Consider the following 26,805-nt stretch of genomic DNA (forward strand, 5'->3'; position numbering starts at 1 on the left):
TAGCACCTCCCATTAATTATATATATATATATATATATATAATATTTCAGGGTGTGCAGTCCAGAAATCTTTCCCATATACTCCTGTGTCAATGGTAACATCTATTAAGCGGTCAATGTCCCTTCACTATTTCTGAGCCCCTGTACTAGGAGTGTGGCCATGCGCCATTGTGAATACTGGAACAATTTTACGCTGCCACTAAGGGGGGCGTGGCCATGCAGACTTGGTTGTAGGGCCTTGGCCCAGACGTTTGTACCTCCCACCCCCTCCAAACCTCCCCTTGTCGTTGTCCTGGCTTACCTGTGGCACTTATTTATAATTACATTCATGTATCATTTTGTTTTGTGCATTTAGTATGTATTTGGTGTGTAAATTTTTTATATTTTTTTGTTTTTATGACCTATTCTACCCAAGGCCAAACACCGCAAACTTTTTCTAGCTCCTTAGAAACAAACGATGGTTGATCATTGATGGTGGCCAGTTGCAAATGTCATGTTCTCCCAGCAGAAGTTGCCCCATTAGTACCAGCTTTGTGTATGTGACCGCTGAGAGGTGCATTATTTGTTTTTACTAAAGCTTTTGCATATGACATCCATTCAGTGTCCCTGAGACAGGGAAAGATGATCTAGGCAGGTGCATGGCTCTCCCTCCCCCCTCCTCCTCCTTTTCTCTCTGCAAAATGTCATTGACTGTGGTTTTCACTCATTCAATAGACTTCATGAGCTGGAGGCGGCCAGACAACAGCAAGAGGAAGTGGAGGAGAGAGCGAACTGCGCCGTAGACCAACTCCACCAGTCTGCCAAGAAGCAAGAGGACTTATCTAAGCTGGTAACCTCCTGCCCTCACCCACCACTCTGTCCCGGGAGGGTACTCTGCCAGGCCATGGCTATATAGGGAAGCTGGCATTGCCCAACCACGAAGTCTCCCCTTCCTGTTGCTGCTTTAGAGAAGTTCAGCAGCTACTTCATAAAAAGGTTTTTCCTGTCTCTGTACCAAACTGCAGACACTTCTATACCCATATCTATGTACCCCCCTGTACCTGCCATGTAAAGAAAATATAGACCATTTGTTCCGGCAACATTAAAAAAAAAAACCCTGCACAGCCCCCAGGCAGGATTGGTTGGTAGGTGGTGTGCGTGTAACCCTTGGCTTGCTGGGGGAAGGCAGCGCCTGTAATGCAGAAGTTATGATCTGAGGTTCCGCACCAGTGCTGTTACCTTGTACAACAGGCTGTGGATGGTTTTTGATGCTGGTCTGTGGATCTAGGTTGCTGAGCTAGAGGACACCCTGCAGGCTGGGCAGACGGAGGCTGAGTCCCTACGAGGCAAATTAGAGGAAGCGGAGATCCAGCAGCATCAGCTCCAGGCTGCCATCGACGTGTTAACCAGCGATGGTCTGAGCAGAGAGCAGGAGGTGCAGGCACTGCAAGGTGAGGCGCACACAATACCCATTTAATGCTGCATTGTGAATGTGTAACCTGCTCCGGCTTCTGGTTAATGTGTACTGTGCATTAACAGATGATTTCTGTCACGCTCGCTGTGCTCCGTTCACTGGCAGACTTGTGAGAGAGTTTATGGAATCTTTGCATCACGGCGGTCCGTCTGGTGGTCCTCCAGGGTGGTCCTGTGGACTGATCACCTTCTATATAGATTATCTTTGACCCAGTTTATTATTGGTGGTGGTCAGCCCATGGCCGTGTCGCAAGAACCTATACGTGATCCTCTGCGTTTGCGGTTGGACAACGTATGAGGGCGGCGTAATGCGGCGGTTTTCTGTTGCGGGATTTACATGGAGAGTTACAGAATGTCTAACCTAAAATCAAAAACAGAAATGATCCAGGCACATCGCAGGCGTTACAGCTGGGTTTCAGGGTGGTTTCCACCGAACGCTGCCTTAGTGCTCAATGTACGTTTTTTAAAAACCAGGTTTCCATTAGAAATGTGCGCTGTTAGTTTTCTAGGTTTCTCGGTTATAGGAACGAAGGTTTCGGTTCTCTTCTGAGACTCTTTATGCAGAAGTTTCCACTGAATGTGGCTCCTGTTTCAGAAATAAAGATTGTTTTCAGGTGGGAGATCAGACCCTCTAGCAGTGAGACAGCGGTGTCTCTATCCTAGGGTGCAGTAGTAGGTTATACATGTAAGGAATATAGATAAGGCTACACACTTACTCATGCACCTAAGTTACGGAATCTTAGGAATGTGGTTTTCGATCTGAATTTATTTCCCCTTTAACCCTCGCTGCCCCCCATGCTGGAATCACCTTGCGGAGAAGAAGCTGATCTGACATCACCGCAGCCTAGCCTCCATTGCACGCTGTCTTGTCTCTTTAATAAGCTCTATACGAATTATTGCTGAAGATCATTTGCGGCACCTTCTCCATGCGACCGTCTTTATTTCCTAGGTTATGGAAGTGTGTTTTCCACCTTCCGGAGGGTAGTCCAGGCTCTTTGTGTATAAAACGTTTTTGCTAGTAAGAGACACATTATTACCTTCTAGTTTTCAAGAATATCCAGAATAAACTGCATAAATTAAACTGAGGCAAGAGAGGGTTTGCAAAGCAACACATCAAAGTTGCCAGAAGGCGGAGACCCTTTTACATTTCACTTTCTCTTATTCTCTCTGCAGAAGCGAAATATTTGTTGCAAGAAAAGCTGCTGAATTATCAGGTAAAAATAATCTTTTTCTAATGGTTTTGGGGGGTGTTTGTGCAACTTTGTTAGAATTTATTTTTAAGTCTTCTGTTCTGTCGTCCTACATTCTGTAACTACACTTTACTCTGGGTTGTGTTTAAATATTCTGACCATTTCTATGAATCTGTTCCTGATTAGAAGTGCCCGGAGGGGGGTTCCGTGGACGATGGACCCGTCCTGAGCGCAACGCGGCGGGCTGCAGAACATGGGGAGGAGGTGGGTGCACAGATGACAGATGCGCTAAGTGCTGTGCGCGATCCGTTTTGGCCGAAACATAAACAGACCTCACTCTTGTCAAAACTTCCAGTAAACGAGTCTGTGCAGGATTATCCCAAGAAGGTTCTTTCGCAAATACACTAAACAAATTGGTGACTTGTACAGCCTGGAACAGCTGGGATGGGATCAGATAGCTGGCTTCCCTTCAGTAAACAGGGGGAGTGATGCAAGGCTACCTCACAGGACTTGTAAAGGAGATTTGGGGGGGAGGGGGCGAGGGGGGGGGGGGCACAGCATAAATATTTGCAAATGTATAAATATTTTCTGTTCCCTTTTTTGTAGGGAAGTTGCATTTGGGAGAGATTTGGCCTCCAGGAAACTGCCCGCTTGTCTGGACTGCATGAGGCATCGCCCAGCGCAGACCCTCTGCCTGAATACGTACAGTTATTAGGTAATGGCGGCGGCTGTCCTGCAGCTGCGTGCGGTATGTAGGTTGGACAGGACAGTTCTAGCTTTCAGGCCTTTTCTATGCTGATTGTGCTAAAGAACGCTCATGTCAGTGTGTGAATGAGGACAGACTGCAAATGGATGTGGTTAGCGCTGGGGCAGAACTATGGGAGACGATGGAGGCGTCTGCCACCGGGCTCCAGCTCTGAAGGGGCACCTCCTCCATCGTCCACAACATTCACCCCAATCATGGATGTAACTGTGTACCCGTAGTGTACCCTCATGGCCGCCCAATACATGGCACCCCTTCCTGGCACCTGAGAAGCCACCATACACTAGTGGAGAGCTCCATGTCAGACCATCAGCTGCTGCCTTAGTCTGTCTATAGCCTGCAAATTGCTACATTACAGTTTCAGTGGCTGACACGGGGGGGGGGGACGGCGACGGCACCAAATTATAACTTGCCTCCGGGCATCTGGGATGACTTTACGCCACTTGGTTAGTGTATACTGTATATTCTTCCTGTGTTTGAGTGTTTTCTGCCACACTCCAAAAAACATGCTGATTATGGTTAATTGGCTTTTGACAAATTAACCAGTGTTTGTGTGTCCATGTGATGGGCATAGAGTGTAAGCTCCCCTGGGGCATACTGTGTGATAGGGATAGAGTGTAAGCTCCACTGGGGCATACCGTGTGATGGGCATAGAGTGTAAGCTCCCCTGGGGCATACCGTGTGATAGGCATAGAGTGTAAGCTCCACTGGGGCATACCGTGTGATAGGCATAGAGTGTAAGCTCCACTGGGGCATACCGTGTGATGGGCATAGAGTGTAAGCTCCCCTGGGGCATACAGTGTGATAGGCATAGAGTGTAAGCTCCACTGGGGCATACCGTGTGATGGGCATAGAGTGTAAGCTCCCCTGGGGCATACCGTGTGATAGGCATAGAGTGTAAGCTCCACTGGGGCATACCGTGTGATGGGCATAGAGTGTAAGCTCCACTGGGGCATACCGTGTGATAGGCATAGAGTGTAAGCTCCACTGGGGCATACCGTGTGATAGGCATAGAGTGTAAGCTCCACTGGGGCATACCGTGTGATGGGCATAGAGTGTAAGCTCCACTGGGGCATACCGTGTGATAGGCATAGAGTGTAAGCTCCACTGGGGCATACCGTGTGATGGGCATAGAGTGTAAGCTCCCCTGGGGCATACCGTGTGATAGGCATAGGGTGTAAGCTCCACTGGGGCATACCGTGTGATGGGCATAGAGTGTAAACTCCACTGGGGCATACCGTGTGATAGGCATAGAGTGTAAGCTCCACTGGGGCATACCGTGTGATAGGCATAGAGTGTAAGCTCCACTGGGGCATACCGTGTGATAGGCATAGAGTGTAAGCTCCCCTGGGGCATACAGTGTGATGGGCATAGAGTGTAAGCTCCCCTGGGGCATACAGTGTGATGGGCATAGAGTGTAAGCTCCCCTGGGGCATACAGTGTGATAGGCATAGAGTGTAAGCTCCACTGGGGCATACCGTGTGATGGGCATAGAGTGTAAGCTCCCCTGGGGCATACAGTGTGATAGGCATAGAGTCTAAGCTCCCCTGGGGCATACTGTGTGAATGACTGTATATTCTCTGTGCAGTGCGTGTGCACTATATACATATTTGGGTGATTATGGCCTCAGGGGATTAACCAGAAGATACATTAATTTTCTCAGCATCACCCAAACCGTATCCCCGACCTTATCTGGAATTATATTCTATTTTTGTCATACATCCATTTGGGGGAAGTGAGGACAAATTTATTTGTTCCAGTATTTTATTTAGGAATTCTATTTCTAAAATCCAGTTTCCTTTTCGTTTTACTTTTGATCCTGTCGTCCTACACCCCTGAGTGGGCGGAGCATCATGGCGCAGATTCTCTAGGTTGCCCTGCGATTCTTTGCGACTCCCCTCTTCTTGCTCCCTCTGTATTTATCAAGGTTAAACCATGGCGCAAAGGGGCATTGATTTGCAGGGTGATTCACTTACCCTGCGCGCCCCTGATTACGCTCCCCTGGGACGCGGCTATGGCTGGCAGCGGAACGGACATGTTTCATGGTGTAAGTGTTATATGTTCTGAGGATGGTGTTTAGGAGGCAATTCTCCATCTCTGACCGTTTATACACTGCTCCGTGAACACGCGCCCTTACGCCTGCAACACAAGTGGGTGGGGCCTAGCGTTCGAGTACACGTAAATGGCAACACACACGGCGATTCTGTCATTGTAAATGTCTCCTGGATAATCTGACTTGCAGTAACCAGTATTACTTTGTGACGTGATGACAATCACAACTCCGGGAATTCTAAAGGGTGAAACTCTTGGTGTAAAGCTATAAATTAACCCCTTGGCTACACTGTAGCTGCCAGTTTATGTAGCTTCAGAAAGATCCAAAGTGAAGGAGCATTAAATAGAACTGTCCCGCTTGCCCTTCACTATCCCCTGCCTGCAAAATATGTATTTACCATAGGGTGTTCACTTCGCCTGGATAATGTCAGCATCATCCAATCACTGACATTATGCTGTGACGTTATCCGTGGCCATATGTAAGAGGATTGTCCCCCCTCTCCCCATCCTTCCAGGAACTCTGTTTGTTGCATCTCTTAAATGACTTTATAACCGGCTGTTGTGTTCAATGTATATTTCAGATGCGCTCTCCCTGGAGGTCACACGGCGTCATCCTAATCAGAGAGCGAGGAATTACCCGGCAACCGCGAGACGGTGGAAACCTGACTCTCCCCTAGATGGGAAGCTGAGGGAAACATCAGCATCTGAGGATTTACTGAACCCTGAGCGGTGAGCAAGCTGCTACCTTGTTATAGGGAAGGGGGGGGGGGGGGGGGACTATATTGGGTGGAGGATACAGCCTGCTGCTGTTAGACAGATGTATGCTGGGCTGGCTACAACCCTGTACCCTCCTCTGCGGTGGTACCTGGGGGTGGTCTGGGGATGTTAGAATAAGAAGGCTGTAAAGTTGTTGTTTTCCTAAAACTGTGTCAACCTAACGGTGAATATAAGACCATATAAAATAAAAATTCTGTTTTAGGAGTATGTTGTTGTCTGTCCTGGACCGGGCCAAACTAAAACGGTAAGTCTAAAATCTTACAAACTTTATAACTAGGTTTCTAATGTAGTAATTCGTTTTTGTTTTTTGTTTTTTTCTTAATTTCCTGGTCCTTACTAAGCGTTCGTATAAGATGGTGCCAGAAGCTGTAACTGGGAAAGTCTCCTCATTTTGTTGTATAATGGATAATTTATGGAATTTTGAGTTTTACCTACTTGGTGGTATTAAAATCAGCGTAACATTAAGCGGCTCATCGGTGGGTGTCGCAGTGAAGTTTGGCGCCCGGTTAAACCTTGGCATTTTGATGGGCTCTGTTATCATGAATAATCTCCAAGTGGAATATTAGTCACTGGGTGACGGGTGCTCCTGTATCTGTCTCTGTATTGCCAGTGACTGAGTAAAGGAGGCAGATTGAGCTGGCGTACTAATAGTGTAAATAGAGAGCTCCTGTGTCAGGTGTCCTGATGGATTACCCAGATGTATTAGAGACCAGGGTACATCCAGCGCAGAGTGTGGTAGTCACACGTGTACAGGTTAGATTGCAGCAGTCATGTTCCTTTAAGCCCGGCTCTTGGTAGATATTTGTTCCTTTGGTCACAGAGCAGCAGAATGAGTCTCTCCGGAAGGATAGAAAATATTTGAATATCTTCCCTGGGTGCATTAAACCGAACATGCAAACCGGGGCAGACAATGCATCTGTGTGGAAAGAATGAAGAGCTAAACAAATCAGGGAGTAAACTTTCCTTTCTGGTTACACAAACCACCGACTGCAGTGTTATCATTATGTGGCAGTGTGCGGGAAATAACCGCAGTGTCTGTACATATTTCTCCTGATTGGTGACGGTCATTGAGACTCCTGTGCCCTCTGGTCTGATAATAGTTATGCTGAAGCCCTGACCACTTACAGTAGGACATGGTGGTATATTATTATTTATTATCATTTATGTATTTGGCGCCACAACTATTCTGCAGCGCCTTACAAAGTACATAAATAGGTTGACCAGTAACTTACAATACAGGACAAGGATAATATACATTGCTACATTAGCAACCATAACACCCACATAAGCAACAGAGCAAAGTAACCAAGTGTTAGGTGCCCTAGTTGGGGGAGTAAGAAGTAGATTAAAGTAAGGAGAAGCACATGAGGGCAGAAGGCCCTGCTCGTAAGCGCTTACATTGTAAAGGGGCGGGGCAGACAAACAGGTGTGACACAGATGGGGTAGACGGGGAGGAAGAAGCATGGAGCAGTGGGTTAGGATGAGAGCTGGAAGGCTATGATGAAATAGTGGGTCTTGAGAGCCCGTTTGAAGGATTGTAGAGAGGTGGAGAGTATGATGGGAAGAGGGAGAGAGTCCCAGAGGTGGGGAGCAGCGCGGGCAAAATCTTGGAGGCGGGAGTGGGAGGAAGTAGTAAGATGGCATGAATGGCGGCGTGCATTTGTTGAACGAAGGGGGCGGACAGGAGTGAAGGGAGATTAGGTCAGAGATGTGAAAGGGTGAGGGCTTTGTAAGCAAGTGTGAGAACCTTGAATTGGGTTCTGAAAGGGAATGGGAGCCAGTGTAGGAGAGGGGAGGCAGATGCAGAGCATTTGGAGAGGAAGATGAGCTGAGCAGCAACATTGAGGACAGACTGGAGAGGGGAGAGATGGGAGTTGGGGAGGCCAGATATGAGGAGGTTACAGTAGTCCAATCTGGAGATGACCAGTGAGCGTATGAGGGTTTTAGTGGCATCCTGGGTGAGATGGGGTCTAATCTTGGAAATATTTTTAAGATGAAAACGACAGGACTGTTAGGTGATGGATATGTAGTTTGAAGGAGAGGGAGGAGTCCAGGATAACTCCAAGACAGCGCACTTTGGGGCTAGAGGAGATGGTTGTGCCATCAATTGATAAAGAAATGGTGGGATGTGAGGTTATGCGGGAGGGTGGGAAGATGATCAGCTCAATCTTGGAGATAATATGTTTAAGAAATCGCTGGGACATCCAGGAAGAGAGAGTTGGAGATACAAGTGAGGAGAGAGGGAGAGAGGTCAGGGGAGGAAACGTAGATCTGAGTGTCATCAGCATAGAGATGATATTGAAGGTCAAAAGAACTGATGAGTTCACCTAGAGAGGACGTATATAGGGAGAATAGGAGAGGTCCAAGGACAGAACCTTGGGGACTGTAAAAGGCTGCAGAGGGGAAGAGGCGACAAAGATCAGTCAGAGAGGTAGGAGGACAGCCAGTGAAGGATTTGCAGCAGGAGAAGGGTGGTCCAGTTTCAAAAGCAGCAGAGAGGTCAAGGAGAATGAGCAGAGAGTAGTGGCCCTTGGATTTAGCAGCAAGGAGGTCATTGCTGAACTTTGTGAGGGCAGTTTCAGTGGAGTGGAGAGAACGGAAGCTAGATTGAAAAGGGGCAAGGAGGGAGTGGGAGGAAAGAAAAGAGGCAATATGCTCAAGGAGTTTGGAGGCAAAAGGGAGGAGAGAGATGGGTCGGTAGTTGGAGAGCATGTTAGGATCAAGGGAAGGTTTTTTAAGAATGGCATGTTTGAATGTAGAAGGGACAGTGCCAGATGAGAGGGAGAGATTGAGGTGGGCAAGATGGGAACAGGCAGAAGGAGAGAGGGAGCGGAGGAGACTTGAAGGGATATGGTCAAGGGGGAGGACCGGATGAGTGCCATGACTTCCTCTCCAGACACAGGGGAGAAGGATGCCAGTCGGTTTAGAGAGCGAAAGGGCAGCACTGTAGGGTGAGAGCATACATTTCAAATGGAGAAAATCTGCCCTAGAGCGTGATCTTCTCCACTGTTGCTCGGCGGTTCGTGAACACTTTTGCAGGTATCTGGTGCATTTGGAATGCCAGGGTTGAGAAGTAGATTTGCGAGTGAGTAGTGATCGCTGGAGCAACAGTCCAGAGCAGAAGTGTGAGTGAGGCATTGTATAGGGAAGAAGCTTGTTCAGGGCAGGAGAGAGAGAATAGAGGATAGGAGAGAAGTGAGTCAAGCAGGGAAGAGGCAAGTGTCAATAGCCTCAATGTTACGCTTAGTGATGGTGGTCTTGGGAGTTAGAGGAGGGGAAGGAGAGAGGGATAGGTTAAAAGAGAGAAGGTGATAGTCAGAGAGGGGAACGGGGAATTGGAGTAATCGGAAATATCACAACAGTGAGTGAAGACCAGATAAAGTGAGTGCCCACTCGCATGGGAGGGTGAGGAGGTCCATTGGGAGAGACCAAGTGAAGATGTGAGGGTGAGGAGTTTGGAGGCAGAGGATTCAATGGGGATATCAATTGGAATATTGAAGTCACCAAGGATAATGGTCAGAGGAGAGAAAGTGAGTAAGCCAGGAGATAAAGTTGTCAAGGAATTTGGAGGGAGGGCCAGGGGGACGGTAAATGATAGCTACTCGGAAGTGTACTGGTTGGAAGAGACTTATAGCATGAACCTCAAGTGTAGAGAAAGTAAGGGATGGTTCAGAGGGTACTAGCTGGTAGGAGTAACCTGGGGATAGAAGGACCCCACACCACCACCATGGCGACCCCCGGGCTGAGGGGTGTGAGAAGGTGAGGCCTCCAGAGGAGAAAGCTGTAGGGGAAAAGGTGTCAGAGGGTGAAATCCAGGTGTCAGTAATGGCTAGGAGATGCAGGTTTTTGGAGTTGAAAATGTCATGGGTGGGAACGAGTTTATTACAGACTGATCTGGCATTCCAGAGGGCACAGGATAGAGGGGACAGTGTTTGTGAGAGATGTGAATGAGATTATCAGCCTTGCTGTAACGAGAAGGTGAGATTAATTTGGGTGACCGAGATGAATGTAGTGGAGAGATTGTGTGGGCACCAGTGCTGGGACGGGAACCTGTAGGTGGTGGGCAGGGAGGGAGATGTGGCTGGAGGTGGGGTGGGATGACATGGAGAGGAGGTTTGTAGGAGGGATTAGCGGTGGGGTAGTAGGACCCAGTAGGGAATGGGATTGAAATCCCGACACTGGCTGCCGTACAGGATGAAGATCCTGACAGAGGCAGGTAAGTACCCTAACCTTCCCTGCCCCCCCCACCGCTTAACCCTCCCTTAGTGGTGCCTGACCATAACCTCCCCCTGGGGGTGCCTAACCACTCCCTGGGTGTTCCTAATCCTAACCCTCCTCCCTAGAGGTGCCTAATACCAATTCTCCATCCCCCTGGCGGAGAGGACATGCAGTCTGTACTTACCTCATTCGGGAACGCGTCCTCCTGGATTCCGGCGTCGGGATAACGATAGGTGTCGGTATTTCGACGCCTGTCATGAATCCTTTGTTGGCATTCAGCAGTACATCCCCCCCCCCCCCCTGTCGTGCTTTAGGAGGGGTGGAAGAGAATGAAAGTGGAGTAATGGGAGAGGAGAGGGAGGAAGGCAGACAGAGGAGGGGAGATGAAGGAAGGTGGAGGAGACCAGGGGGAAATGATAAAGGTGGATGAAGGGGGCAGAGGATTAGGTAGACACTGAGTGCAGGGGAAAGTACACATGGTTATGGTGTGGATGAGTTGAATAGGGGGAGGAAAACTAGATGTAGGAATAAGGTATGAGTGTTAGAGAGAATACAGGAGATTTGCAGGGAAGCGGGTAATAGTACAGTGGGGGAAAAGGTGTCTGTACAGTAACCAAAGTTTATTATTGAGCAGAGGAAAAGTGGAGATTTAATGGAGAAGAAATGGAATATTAAAGTAAACTGTATTCAAACAAGACTGATAGGCAAAGAACTAAGGTAGGAAGACATTATTTCTAAGAGATAAACTGAATTTGGCACGGAATAGTGTTTTTGTTTTTTGTTTTTTTTATTTCTTAAAACAATTTAAAAAAAAAAGTTACTATAGAGAAACAAAATAAAGCAGACATGGAAAATAAATCGGTACAGAAAATCACATTAGACCGTGTAACAGAGTAATGATGATCAAAACAGGATATATGCAAAATAACATCACAGAAATAGCATATACCAAGTACTCGAAGGCGCCATTTGGACACACAGCCCGAGACCAAGGATGGGTATATGAGGTATAAATACAACACATAAACAGTTTTTTTACAGAAATACATAACCGCCAATTAAGAACCAAAATAAATAACAGCATGCCAGGACGGGAGAAATAAAATAAATCAAACCATGTTTGCCAGGATAGCAGAAAATATATATATATATTAAAGGTGTGCACCGGCCACTTTTCGTGTTTTGTGTTTTGGTTTTGGATCTGGATCTTTCTTCGTGTTTTGGATCTGGATTGGTTTTGCCAAAACCACCCTTGCGTGTTTTGGGTTCTGGGTTTTGTGTTTTGGATCTGTATTTTTTTGAAAAAAAGCATAAAAACAGCTAAAATCACAGAATTTGTAGGTTTTTCTGCTCCTATGCTATTATTAACCTCAATAACCTTAATTTCCACTCATTTCCAGTCTATTCTGAATACCTCACACCTCACAATAGTGTTTTTATGTCCAAAAGGTTGCACCGAGGTAGCTGGATGACTATGCTAAGCGACACAAGTGGGCGGCACAAACACGTGACCCATCTAGGCGTGAAACTGCAGTGGCAGACAGGATGGCATTGAAAAACTAGGCCCCAAACTGTACATAATGCAAAGAAAAAAAAGAGGTGCAAGATGGAATTGTCCTTGGGCCCTCCCACCCACCCTTATGTTGTATAAACAGGACATGCACACTTTAACAAACCAATCATTTCAGCGCCAGGGTCTGCCACACAACTGTGGCTGAAATGATTGGTTCGTTTGGGGCCCCCACAAAACAAGCTGGCAATTTATCTGTCCCTGCACAAACTGGCTCTACGGAGGCAAGATGTCATCCTCATCCTCCTCATCCACCGATTCCTCACCCTCTTCAGTGTGTACATCCTCATCCTCACAGAGTATTAATTCGTCCCTGCTGGAACCACAGGTCCCTCTGTACGTTCTGGAGGCTGGTCTCCCTGGAAGAGTTGATAATTCATTTTATGAACATCATCTTCTCCACATTTTGTGGAAGCAACCTCCTACGCCTTTCGCTGACAAGGTTCCCGGCTGCACTAAACACTCTTTCGGAGTACACACTGGAGGGGGGGCAACTCAGGTAAAATAGAGCCAGTTTGTACAGGGACCTCCAAATTGCTTCTTTTTCCTGCCAGTACAGGTACGGACTGTCTGACATGCCTACTTGGATGCTGTCACCGATGTAATCCTTTAACAGACAGACGCACGCTTGTCGCTGCTGCTTTGAGGATTCAAGTGCGGCTACAGCCCACACAATTCACAAAGACAGAAAAAAAAAAGAATATTTTTATTGTTTGTGGAGCACACTTTGAGGGTTACACCACCCTTTAACAGACAGACGCACGCTTGTCGCTGCTGCTTTGAGGATGCAAGTGCGGCTACAGCCCACACAATTCACAAAGACAGAAAAAAGAAGAAGAATATTTTAATTGTTTGTGTAGAACACTTTGAGGTGTCACCACCCTTTAACAGACAGACGCACGCTTGTCGCTGCTGCTTTAAGGATGCAGGTGCGGCTACAGCCCACACATTTCACAAAGACCAAAAAAAAAAGAACAATATTTTAATTGTTTGTGTAGAACACTTTGAGGTGTCACCACCCTTTAACAGACAGACGCACGCTTGTCGCTGCTGCTTTAAGGATGCAGGTGCGGCTACAGCCCACACAATTCACAAAGACCAAAAAAAAAAGAACAATATTTTAATTGTTTGTGTAGAACACTTTGAGGTGTCACCACCCTTTAACAGACAGACGCACGCTTGTCGCTGCTGCTTTGAGGATGCAAGTGTGGCTACATCGCACACAATTCACAAACACAGAAAATAATTTTTTTTTGGGTTTGGACTGGAGTGTACTTTCGGGGGTTACAGCACCCTTAACGGTCAAGCCAGCCGGCCCTTTACTTATGACACAGGCGCACGCTTGGCACTACTTTGTTGATGCACGTGCGGCTACTGCGCACACAATTCACAAACACAGAAAATATATTATTTTTTTAGCACTTGGGGGGAGCACCCCTGATGGACAGAGCACCCCCTGGACAACACTGCAGCACTCCTTTAGGACTGGGACACTGCACAGGACTTTGGAGTGGACACAGCCCCTATGGAGAACTGACTGCACAACACAGTCCAGCCAGCCCCTATGGACTTTGAAGTAGTGGACACAGCCCCTATTAACAACAGCAGCACAGCACAACACAGCCAGCCCCTATGGACTTTGAAGTAGTGGACAACAGCAGCACTACACTACACTACACAGCCCTAACTCCCACCCTCCCTCTTCACTGTCCACAGCCGAGTGAGAAAATGGCGCCGACGTGGGTACCTTATATAGGATCCAAAACCCGCGAGACTCGGAAGGCGGGATGATGACGTTTTGCCTCGATTTCAGATCCGAGTCAGGCGGGAAAAGTCGAGCCTGATTCGGATCGGACTCGGATCGGGGGGGGGTTCGGATTTCAGAAATCCGAACCCGCTCACCCCTAATATATATATATATATATATATATATATATATATATATATATATATATATATATATATATATATATATACCCAAAACAAACTTCCCCATAACCCTCACCCTGTATAACCTAACTCCAACTGTCATACTTGGATCCATAAATCCCCCAACTACACTTCCTAATAACCCCCTCCCCCCCAACTAAAATTTAGGATAGTAAAACAAAATAACTGACTAGGGCAATAAACTAAATGACCCTTAGCTATACTAGGCCCAGCTCTCCCACTTATTAAGCAAGTTGAACATCACCCGCACAAAATACTAAGCAGTTTACTGACCTATTCACCAATAAGAAAAATAAAAATAGGGTAGAAAAGGCATCTTAATAGAGAGGCAAAATGATGGTCTACAAAGCATTCATTCGGCCAGGCCTCCACATTTTGCAAGGTTGTAAATAAAGGAACCGTCCCGTTCCAACCCACCCAAAGACAGGGCCGAAACTAGGATATCTGTCACCTGGTGCAAGGCAGCAATTTTGCGCCCCCCTCCCTTCCTGTACCTGAAGTTTGTCCTTGCTCCTCCATAAGGCATTGCACTAGTCAAACGTCCCTGGTATAGTGACTTACATTATTCCGCACACTATAATGCCCATTACACATTATGCCACACACTGTAATGCCTATTACCAAAGTGCCACTTACATATTTGCCAGACATCATTTTATACCCCACAATAAGGCTTCTAATTACTTTAAAATTACCTGCTTGTTGCCAGGGGGGTCATGCTTGTTGTCAGGGGGGGGGGTCATGTTTGTTGCCAGTAGGCCCTTTAGTGTCTGTCTCCTCCTTGGCGGCGGCCATTTTTGGATGGTTGTTTTCAGCAGAGTCCATGCGGACTAGCCGTCCGCATGGACTCTGCTGAAAACGGCCATCCAAAAATGGCTGCCGCCAAGGAGGGAGACAGACACTAGAGCAGGGGTTCCCAACCACGGACCTCAAGGCACACTAACAGTCCAGGTTTTAGGTAAATCCATACTTAGAGCGCAAGTGACTTAATTAGTACCTCAGATATTTTGATTTAACCATCTGTGCACAATCATGGATATCACTAAACCCAGGACTGTTAGTGTGCCTTGAGGACCGAGGTTGGGAATCACTGCACTAGAGGGCCAGTAAGGACCTCTAGCATTTGTCTCCTCTTTGGCGGCTGACATTTTTGGATGGCCGTTTTCTGAGTCTGCAGCCCCCAAGCCACTTCGAGTCAGCTTTTATCACCCCTGCAATCCGGCACCCAGTGCACGTGCACCTCTAGCCCCCCTAGTTGCGGCCCTGCCAAAGACCAAACTAAAAAACCATGGAACACTGCAACAACGAATCCTGAATCCCCGTTATATCCAATAGGTCTGGAGAATGGATCTTTGGAAGAAAAACATCAGAATTGAAACACCCAGAAAGAGTAGATATCAGACCTAGATATAATCACATCCACCAAGAAGGATAAATCCAGGACAGGATCTTGCGTAGTGAATATGAAAGCTTCTTCAGTTTGAAATCTGTGACACAGCCATCCCAAACTTCATATCCAATAGGACTGGAGAATGAATCTATAGAGAAACCCCAGCAGAATCCAAATACTCAGAATTGGAGTAGGTATCAAACTCAAATACAATCTTCTATTGGAAAGTCCAGGACAGGATCTGTAGTAGAGGACACAAAAACAGGAGCAGAGCAGGGAGAAAGGTTATCCACCTGCAGGTTGCCAAACAAGTTGAGAAGCTTCTGGGTAGAGGCGTTGCAGGGAGCTAGTCATGCTTGAAGATATAGCCAGATATATGATCAACAAGAGCGAAGCAAACCTGTGTCCAGAATACAATGGTACAGGAGAGTCAGCAGGTAAAGATCTGCTCCACGCAACAATGAAAATGGCATCCAACAATAGAAAATGTCCTGGAGAAGTAAAGACCGGCAGAGGATTGTAAAAACAGGAGGCAGCGGAGCTGTGCAGTTGCGGTATCAGTGGTGCTGGGAAATCATGGGGCCTCAGGAAACAGCCACAGACCGGATCAGTCCCAAGATGGCAGCTGCTGTTCCCCCAGCGATTCCCACGCTGCCAGGAAAGGGTAGAAGAAATTGGAGGAGCAACGGGCAGCAAGCAGCGCAGCCGGACCACTGGAGGTCACTGCAAGGAAGCAGGAGAGAGCAGCCAACTGGTCACAGCACAGGAGCGCAGCCGCCGGTGTCAGAAATACCACACCGCAGGGCCCGGCCACGGAGATCACTGGGCAATAGGTAAGCAGGCACAAGAAAAAGAGCCCACCGGTGAACCTCAGGAGATGCAGGAAATAGTACCTGACTGCTATACAGAAGTTGGAGATATGTCCATGCAAACAGGATATATTAACAGGATGAAAGCAGGAGAGCTGGCAAACAAGTCCTACGCCATGCTACTCCAGGCCATGTCCCCAGAATACAGTATGTTTTGAGGTGTTTGTGAAACCAGAGAGCCAGCACAAATATTAGCAAGTAAAGTGTTAAGTTCTTATAGTGAGCAAACAGTCCAGTGATGAATGTCCAGGTTATGTAGACAGCCAGAGCTGTAACTAGACTTTTTGGTGCCCTGTGCCAGAGAGAGCATTGCTCAATCCACCCCCCCCCCCCCCCCCCCCCCCCCCTTCCATATTTTTTTTTTTTTTTGTATTCGTTTATTGAATCTAAATGGTGGCACAGTAATTTGTACAAATGACGTGTTGGACAATATTATTCAATAGTATATCAACAGACAGGTAACGACACTTGCCACAGAATATATGGGTAATTAACAATCAAAAAACGTTTATAATGTGAGTATGGTGGATTAGAAAAGGGATTAGTAGAGTAGGATGAGGATGGATTTATATGAGGGGGAGGGAGGGAACAGATAACATAAAATGGGGGGAGAAGTGTAAGAGAATAAGCCACAAGTAAATAATATATATATGTTTTATATAGTTATTTGAGGAGCGTTGGGTCGAAACTAACCAAGGCCTGGGAGAGGTGAATTTTGAGAGGTATACCAGGGATTCCACACGGTATGAAATTTCCGAACAGCATTGTTTTGTAGACTGGTGATATATTCCATATTTGCTATAAACCAAATTCTGTTCAGTAACTCCTGGCAGTTGAACTTTCCAATTACGAGCGATTTGAAATTTGGCTGCACAGGAAACATGAAGGATAAGTTTATTTGTAATGTTGGGGATGGAATCGATCGGAGCGCAAAGTAGAAGAGTAGCTGGGGTAAGAGAGATTGGAATGGTAATTTGGGAAAGTAGGGTACGGACCATGTTCCAGAATGGGACAATCAGGGGGCATGACCACCACGTATGAAAATAAGTTCAGAGTTGACCGCATCCTCTCCAGCAGAGATTAGAGGTGCTGGGGTAGATCTGATGTAGACATTCTGGCACTAAGTACCATCTGGTGTATACCTTGTATTACGTCTCGCGGATGGCCACACTGATGGAGCATTTAGAAATAGTCAAGCGTATAGTGTCCCATGCTTCTTCCCCGAGAGAAAGGCCAAGATCCGATTCCCAAGCCTGTTCGTGTGTTTCGAGCGGAGGAGGCTTCAACGCCAGTATGAAGTGATAAAGGTGCGAGATAGCTCCTTTGTCATTAGGTCTATACATGCATAGTCTCTCTATATGTGTGGGGTTAGGAGGGGAGCGAGTGGAGGGAGTTGAGCTAGCAAAGTGGCGAATTTGTAAATATTGATAGTGAAGTTTATTGGGAATTTTATGATTGTCTTGAATGTCCGAGAAAGATCTAGGTGAGAATACTTCAACTACATGGTGAAGCCTAGTAATGCCTGCTGAGATCCAGGGGGAAGCCACTGTTTTAGATAGACCAGGGGGGAATGCAGGGTTGTTCCAAATGGGGATTAGAGGGGAAGGGTGTGGCAAAAGATCCAGTTTTTTATTAAGGGAGTCCCAGTTATTAAGTGTCAGTGCTATAGTGGGGAATAGAAGAGCGGATCTAGGTCTATGTTTACGGGGCATCCAGGGTAGATAAGAGACTGAGTGTATATCCACTAAGTCGCTCTCCAGATAAACCCATCTTTTAACATGGCGGGTTGAGTGCCAGGCGGCCAACTGACTCAGTCGGGTTGCATTATAGTAGCGCTGCAGTGAGGGTAACCCCAAGCCTCCATCCCAGGAACGCTTAGTGAGTATATCTCGACGGATTCTGGGTTTTCGGTAGTTCCAGATGAATTTACAGAGCAAGGGGGCATCCCTGAGGGCATAGATATAGGGCATCCCTGTCTGGTCCCATTTGTTATTGAGAAGGAGTCGGAGAGCAGGCCTACTGCTGAGACCGTAGCGGAGGGATTGGAGTAGAGGGCTTGGATAGCTTGTAAAAACTGTCCTCGGAATCCGAATTGGCGCAATGTCTGGAAGAGAAAAGGCCAGGAGACCCTGTCGAAGGCTTTCTCCGTGTCCAGAGCAAGCACCAGAGAGGGGAGTTTGAGTATTAATATAGTGAACTAGATCGATTGTGCGTCTAGTATTGTCCAATGCTTGTCTGGACGGGACAAAGCCCACCTGGTCGGGATGGATTAATGAGGGAAGGAGGGGGTTGAGTCTATTTGCAATTACCTTAGCAAAGAGCTTTACATCAGTATTAAGTAGTGAGATGGGACGGTAATTAGTCACTAAAAGGGGGTCCTTATTAGGCTTCGGGATGACTGTTATGGTGGCTCTAGTCGTGTGTGGCTGGAATGAGGAAGCTTCTAAAATACAGTTGAAAGCCACAGTAAGATGAGGTATCAAGGAACTTTGAAAAGTTTTATAATAGGACATTGGAAGTCCATCGGGACCGGGCGCCTTCGAAGGCTTTTGTGTTTTGAGAGCTGAAACAATTTCTTCTGCAGAGATAGGGTCGTTTAGTGTGGAAGAGGTGGCGGGATCGATTCGGGGGAGATTACAAGAGGCCAAATAGTCCGCGGTTGAGGTGTCAGTGTTAATGTCATTTGTTGGGGGGAGATTGTCTCTCCCCCCCCCCCCCCCCCCCCTCCATTTTTTAACTAGGGACATAAGATAGTGCACCTGAAAAAGGGCCATGGCTTCATGGGGAAGGGCCAGGGTAGAGATAGGGGAGGCCAGGAGATGCTGGGGATAAAAGAAGAGGAAGCTACAAGTGAGAATGATAGACTGAAAAATTTACAGGCCCGAACAGCTCCCCCCTGCCCTGCGGTGCCCTGTGCCATGGCACTGGTTGCACTACCCTAGTTACGGCCCTGCAGACAGCAGGTGCTTGTAGTGAAACTGTGAACTTACATTTCTTGATTATACTTTGTCCAAATATTCTGGTTTTAGAATGGATTGAAGTTAGTGTTCTCCTTCTGTTTAACGCCGGTATAACGCCAATTTTGTTTAGAAATGTAAAGTTCACTTTAAAATGATGCACTTGTAAATGTTATGCACCAGCAAAAGCCTGCAGCCTAAAGTGTAACTTAAATAGTAATTGCTGACATGTGTATGCAATGCTTACAATCAACCCCCAATACCCTCCCACTAATATGGCTAGCAATAAATGTCCTAACACCAACAAACAAGTAATACCACAAAGCTAATAAGAGCTAGGTCTAGTTATCTATACACTGTGCAAATAGTTCAGAGTGCGATATTCTGCAGCAATGATTGATTTTAGATTACCTTTAGATTAGCACCTGTACTACAATCGGGTGCATAAATATTGGGACATTAACAGAATTTTCATATTTTGGCCTCTACTCACCACCACAATGGTTTTGAAATGAAACAAGATGTGCTTTACCTGCAGACTTTCAGATTTAATTTGAGGGTAATTACATCCAAATCAGGTGAACGGTGTAGGAATTACAACGGTTTCTATATATGCCTCCCACTTTTTAAGGGGCCAAAAGTAATGGGACAAACTAAACAATCCTAAATCTAACTTTCACTTTTTAATACTTTGTTGCAAATCCTTTGCAGGCAATTACAGCCTGAAGTCTGGAACGTATAGACATCACCAAACGCTGGGTTTCATCCCTGGTGATGCTCTGCCAGGCCTCTACTGCAAATGTCTTCAGTTCCTGCTTGTTCTTGGGGCATTTTTCCTTCAGTTTTGTCTTCATCAAGTGAAATGCATGCTCAATCGGATTCAGGTCAGGGGATTGACTTTGCCATTGCATAACATTCCACTTTTTAGCCTTAAAAAACTCTTTGGTTGCTTTTGCAGTATGCTTCGGGTCAATGTCCATCTGCACTGTGAAGCGCCGTCCAATGAGTTCTGAAGCATTTGACTGAATATGAGCATATAATATTGCCCGAAACACTTCAGAATTCATTCTGCTGCTTTTGTCAGCAGTCACATCATCAATAAATACAAGGGAACCAGTTCCATTGGCAGCCATACATGCCCACGCCATGACACTACCACCACCATGCTTCACTGATGAGGTGGTATGTTTTGGATCATGAGCAGTTCCTTTCCTTCTCCATACTCTTCTCTTCCCATCACTCTGGTACAAGTTGATCTTTGTCTCATCTGTCCATAGGATGTTGTTCCAGGACTGTAATGGCTTTTTTAGATGTTGTTTGGCAAACTCTAATCCGGTCTTCCTGTTTTTGTGGCTCACCAATGGTTTACATCTTGTGGTGAACCCTCTATATTCACTCTTGTGAAGTCTTCTCTTGATGGTTGACTTTGACACCTATACATCTACCGCCTGGAGAGTGTTCTTGATTTGGCCAACTGTTGTGAAGGGGTTTTTCTTCACCAGGGAAATAATTCTTCTGTCATCCACCACAGTTGCTTTCCGTGGTCTTCCGGGTCTTTTGGTGTTGCTGAGCTCTCCTGTGCGTTCTTTCTTTCTAAGAATGTTCCAAACAGTTGATTTGGCCACACCTAATGTTTTTGCTATCTCTCTGATGGGTTTGGTTTGATTTTTCAGCCTAATGATGGCTTGCTTCACTGATAGTGACAGCTCTTTGGATCTCATATTGAGAGTCGACAGCAACTGATTCCAAATGCAAATGTCACACCTACAGTGTTCGCAAATATGCGCTATAGCGCGTATTTTACCCCATATCGGGGACTGGGGACTCACTCTTTTAAAGTCCCCGGGGACGCGCTGCGCTGTGGCCAATCCCTGACAGCTGGCTGCAGCACAGCGCGTCCCCCTGCAGTAACAGACACAACGCTGTCTGTTAGAGCAGTCAATGAGAGTCAGAGACTCTCATTGGCTGCTGCTGTGGAAAGCCGTGCTGGGATCAAGTGTCTGATCCCAGCATCGGCACAGCGTCCGTGCCCGGCGCTGGGACAGTTTGTTCCCAGCGCTGGTGAAGGGACCGTCTGGTCCCTTCCACCAGTGGTGGTTCGAGAAGCTTGGCTCCGGGCACGAGCTGAGCGGAGCTCGCTGCCCGGAAGCCAAGTAGCGGTGGCAGTGGTTTGGCACTGGCTTCGAGCTTTGGCTCGCGGTCCAGCAGCCAATAGGAGGCAGACGCGACGAGCCAATCGCGGCTCGTCGCGTCATAGCCCTGCCCACTCGCGGCGTCTTGAATAGACGCTGCTGAGCGGGAACACGTTCAGTCCGTCGGGGAAGGGGAGTAGTGAAGACCTCCCGAAGAGAAGAGCGGTGCGGCAACAGTCTCGGCGGCCGCGCAAGAGGCCAGTAGACGGCGCGATCAAGAAGGAGGAGGCGGGGCCGCTGGCCAGGACAGACCAGCGGCAGAAGACTGAAGCTGAGGACTGAAGAGGACTGCGGGCTAGGAAAGCAAAAGAGCGAACGAAGCTCCCCCCCGCAGCCTCTTCCACCGTACCGGTAGGCGGCTTTGGGCCACCGGTCTTTTTTCACTCCTTCCTAGACCACCAGGGTTGTCGGGCACTAGGCCCGTGGGATAAATTCAGGCAATAGGCCTGTGGGTCTCTAGGTGGGCACAAGGCCCGGGCAACATAGGGGCATTAGGCCCAATTGAAGGTATATGCCCCCCAAATAGTTGTGTGACTTGGGCATTAGGCCCAGGTCACTAGAGGGCCCACCTATTTGCCCTTTAGTGGCTTGGGCCTAATGCCTAGGTCACGCACACCTATTAGGGGGGCAGATATCTTCATTGAACTGCGCACTGCACAGGGGGACCTCTCCTGGGGGCACTGCACAGGGGGACCTCTCCTGGGGGCAATGCGCAGGGGGACCTCTCCTGGGGGCACTGCGCAGGGGGACCTCTCCTGGGGGCACTGCGCAGGGGGACCTCTCCTGGGGGCACTGCGCAGGGGGACCTCTCCTGGGGGCACTGCGCAGGGGGACCTCTCCTGGGGGCACTGCGCAGGGGGACCTCTCCTGGGGGCACTGCGCAGGGGGACCTCTCCTGGGGGCACTGCGCAGGGGGACCTCTCCTGGGGGCACTGCGCAGGGGGACCTCTCCTGGGGGCACTGCGCAGGGGGACCTCTCCTGGGGGCACTGCGCAGGGGGACCTCTCCTGGGGGCACTGCGCAGGGGGACCTCTCCTGGGGGCACTGCGCAGGGGGACCTCTCCTGGGGGCACTGCGCAGGGGGACCGCTCCTGGGGGCACTGCGCAGGGGGACCGCTCCTGGGGGCACTGCGCAGGGGGACCGCTCCTGGGGGCACTGCGCAGGGGGACCGCTCCTGGGGGCACTGCGCAGGGGGACCGCTCCTGGGGGCACTGCGCAGGGGGAAAGTCATATTACCTGAAAGATCATGGAGGCATTAAAACATGCATTTAAGGGGCTTGTGGGGATATCTGATGCTGTTGGGGGTATCAGATCTGCATTTTAGGGGCATGTGGGGAGGTCTGAGGTATATGGGGAGCTCTAAAGCATAAATTATGATGGGACCCAGAAATGGTCAGGTAGGAGCCCATTTTTTTAAAGTGGTGGGTCCCTGGGACCCACAAATTTTGTCGCTCACCGCGATCACTGACCTAGAATTAACTCCAGACCTTTTACCTGCTTAATTGATAATGAAATAACGAGGGAATAGCCCACACCTGTCCATGAAATAGCTTTTCAGTTGATAGTCCCATTACTTTTGGCCCCTTAAAAAGTGGGAGGCACATATAGAAACGTTGTAATTCCTACACCGTTCACCTGATTTGGATATAATTACCCTCAAATTAAATCTGAAAGTCTGCAGTTAAATCACATCTTGTTTGTTTCATTTCAAAGCCATTGTGGTGGTGAATAGAGGCCAAAATATGAAAATTCTGTCAATGTCCCAATATGTATGCACCTGACTGTATGTACCATACACCCCCTGGGTTCCTGCTGCTGCGCGGGTCCTCATCTTCTGCACTAATTAACAGATTTATGAACCATTCTAGAGACAGGCAGAACGTTTCCTTGTCTTAAAGTGTCGTGGTTTTTGTTTTTTTGCAGAGAAATCATAAATACAGCTTTACAACATTCATTAGATCTATATTTTACATTATTAAATGTAAGGTGTCCCCATAGAATGGAGAGGAGAGAGAGTTAGGCCCCCCTGGGGAAGTTGTATGAGGGGGTAACATTGTCTATTACAGCAAAGGCTGCAGCACATGTAATAGAAGTGAGAGGCTGCTGTGGAGAGACCCATACAAAGAGCGCAGAGGGAAGAGACAGCCAATAGGAGTGCTTCCAACAAGGGATGCGAGCCCCATAATTGATGTAAAGAGGAACCCTGGTTCATAGCCCCACCTGACGAGTGCTCCCACGGTGTGAAGGGGGGTGACCTGGACCATACGCTTCAGGGACAGTTCCCAGCATGTACAGAAGGGAAGATCCCTGAGTATTGGGATTTAGTGTATGTGGCATATCAATGTATATTGGAATGGTGGCTGTTCCTGCCTGGAAGTGTGTGCAGTGGTGTGAATATGCATTGAGAGTGACTAGGCACAAGAATTTCCTATCCGGAGTCTGCTGTATGTTTGTCATTGCATGCAGTATATGTTCATGCTGTTGGGACTACTACATCCAGCAACACCTGGTGTGTGTAATTCCTTCACCCCTGCGCTGGAGGCGTTGCTGTAAAATGGGAATTGTAAAAAATTCTCTTGCAATCATGAGTATCGTGCAGGTGGAGTAAGGAGTCTGATTAGCTATGTATTGAAAGCACTGTGCAGGGGTACGTTGGTAAAGTTGTGTTTCAGATCATTAAGATTATTGCAATGGAGGAATAAGTGTTTTAAACAAAGTTTCTTGGTCTCTATTCGAGAGATGTGCTGGTACCAGAAGGGTTTTCAAGTGTCTAGGGATAGGAGCCCTCCCTGCATTTGCCTTACTGGCCCAGCTAGCCACCTGCTGCCTCTAGCTATTTATTGCTCCCCTGAGCATCACTCTACCTTTCCTGCTCTAAGTAGTAGAGATGGAGAACACCGCTGTTCTTATTTCCATGGCATGCCGGCCCTCGTGCATAGCTTTGTGGGGCTTAGAATGAACTTGGCGAATGAGTAGCAAGAAGCACATTATGCTAGCTACAGACTGCGGGGCTCTGCGCAGCACAGCTGATGGCTACACTGGCCCCACTGTCTAAGGGAGGAAATGGATCTAACCTTTATGGACTCTGCTTGATAAATACTAGCTTAGAGGCTTATTGGTTGCTATGGACAACTTCTCCATTCTTTAAGAATGTTTGATGCATTCTCCCTCAGTTGTGTGAGCATTTCTCCTCCTAGTAAGCCCAAGCTTATACCTGGTCTGTGGTCTGTTACTGGCTGGGTGGTCTCTTGCAGTGAGTGGCTGTGTGATGTGTATACGTAGAGAAGGTAATTCTAGAACAGAAGTTAAATCTTTAAAATGGGTTTATTGCCGGAGTGATCTTGTTACCTATCGTCCAACAATAGTGTGTAATGGGCTCTCTTCAGTCTATTGATGAAAAAAGGGTGGGGAGGAGGGTGAACTCCTACCCAGCTCTCGGCGCTGATGATGATAATATAACCCTGTCAGTTAGGATCAGCTGCAACTGCTTGGAGTTTAGTGTGAACCCCTATAACAAATATTGGAAAAACGGCATAGGCAATGCATTATGATCACATCTGACTGCAATGGAATATCTAGATAGACAATATAACACACATTGATTTGAATAAAAAAAGAGAATATTTTACTTCTTAAAATGAAATAGATACATCACACACAGTACATTAAACACAATACATAGAACATATAAAATTGTATCAGAGTGGTTGCTTGTGTCAGAAAGAGAATCTTCTAGAGAACAAAGAATAGATGATACAATTGAATGTAGCACATCAGATCAATTGTGTCATTTCCATGGAATGAATTAGTGTTGTCTTAGTTCTGTATTCACTGTTTGGAATTATTGTGTTCTCACACCTGAAATGAATATAGATTGTCTATATAAATTGATTTGGGTTTGAGGATATCGTGCTGGCGTCCCAGCATATACTAGTGATATAGAAGATAATCAATTTGGAGTTATATAGCTTCTATTCTGGAATCAATACTCCTGTATATGATGTATCCATCAACCCAATGGAAAAAATAGCGGCAGATGGATAAGTGTCTTTCTCTCCGTATGTTGAAAGAGAGAAAGTGTATCTTACCGCTAACCGGGGAAGGCTGCAGCGGTGCTCTATCAGGTGAATGCGATCACTCTGGAGAGCTTGCCGTCAGCGTGCCGTGGGATCGGCGGCTTCGCTGTGTGCGGCCGTGAGGTCAGCTCCGGAATCCCGCTGGCACAGTGAGTGCGGCAGCGCTCTCTCAATTGGAGGCGATCACTGCGGGGAGCTGGAAGGCGATGATCCGTATGCGGCTGCACAATCAACTCTAAGATCCCGCTGGCGTATTGCGTGTGGCGGTGCTCTCCCAATTGGATGTAGTCACTGTGGGGAGCTGGAGGGTGTTGCTCCGTATGGCTGGTATCTCCGCTGCCTGGAGCTGTGTGGTCAGCTCGGGAATTCCAATTGGGAGAGCACCGCCACACGCAATACGCCAGCGGGATCTTAGAATTGATTGTGCAGCCGCATACGGATCATCGCCTTCCAGCTCCCCGCAGTGATCGCTTTCACCTGATAGAGCACCGCTGCAGCCTTCCCCGGTTAGCGGTAAGATACACTTTCTCTCTTTCAACATACGGAGAGAAAGACACTTATCCATCTGCCGCTATTTTTTCCATTGGGTTGATGGATACATCATATACAGGAGTATTGATTCCAGAATAGAAGCTATATAACTCCAAATTGATTATCTTCTATATCACTAGTATATGCTGGGACGCCAGCACGATATCCTCAAACCCAAATCAATTTATATAGACAATCTATATTCATTTCAGGTGTGAGAACACAATAATTCCAAACAGTGAATACAGAACTAAGACAACACTAATTCATTCCATGGAAATGACACAATTGATCTGATGTGCTACATTCAATTGTATCATCTATTCTTTGTTCTCTAGAAGATTCTCTTTCTGACACAAGCAACCATTCTGATACAATTTTATATGTTCTATGTATTGTGTTTAATGTACTGTGTGTGATGTATCTATTTCATTTTTAAGAAGTAAAATATTCTCTTATTTATTCAATCAATGTGTGTTATATTGTCTATCTAGATATTCCATTGCAGTCAGATGTGATCATAGCGCATTGCCTATGCCGTCTCTTCAGTCTATTGACCTAAATTTTTTGTAACGACCCCCCGACCGTTGTAGCAGATAAATAGGATATAATGCAATAAATTGAGACTGGAGGGGTACAGTTTCCAGGTACACTTTGTATCTCTGTAATTTACCATTTTTGTAGGCCAAAAAGTTTATCAATATTATTCTTAGAGGGTGTTTTTATATATCCAATTCTAAAATCATGAAGGGTGTTTACACTGGATTATATACAGAAAGATCTAAATTAAAGCTGTTGCAAGACTTGCTGATTTAGCG

General features: G+C 47.1%; 1 protein-coding gene across 2 annotated transcripts in view; it reads left to right on the forward strand.

Annotated features, from left to right (window-relative positions):
* Nucleotides 1-26,805, forward strand: part of IRAG2 (inositol 1,4,5-triphosphate receptor associated 2) — a 108,937-nt gene that overhangs the window by 56,510 nt on the left and 25,622 nt on the right. For both annotated transcript variants that reach the window (XM_088457096.1, XM_088457097.1), the window contains exons 18-24: nt 714-828; nt 1,267-1,429; nt 2,625-2,665; nt 2,828-2,905; nt 3,248-3,356; nt 6,038-6,185; nt 6,436-6,477. In XM_088457096.1, coding sequence (XP_088313222.1) covers nt 714-828; nt 1,267-1,429; nt 2,625-2,665; nt 2,828-2,905; nt 3,248-3,356; nt 6,038-6,185; nt 6,436-6,477 — 696 coding nt within the window. The remainder of the gene's footprint in view (nt 1-713; nt 829-1,266; nt 1,430-2,624; nt 2,666-2,827; nt 2,906-3,247; nt 3,357-6,037; nt 6,186-6,435; nt 6,478-26,805) is intronic.

The sequence above is a fragment of the Taudactylus pleione genome, unplaced genomic scaffold, assembly GCF_031769625.1.
Source record: "Taudactylus pleione unplaced genomic scaffold, aTauple2 ptg000738l, whole genome shotgun sequence".
NCBI classification, from domain to species: domain Eukaryota; kingdom Metazoa; phylum Chordata; class Amphibia; order Anura; family Myobatrachidae; genus Taudactylus; species Taudactylus pleione.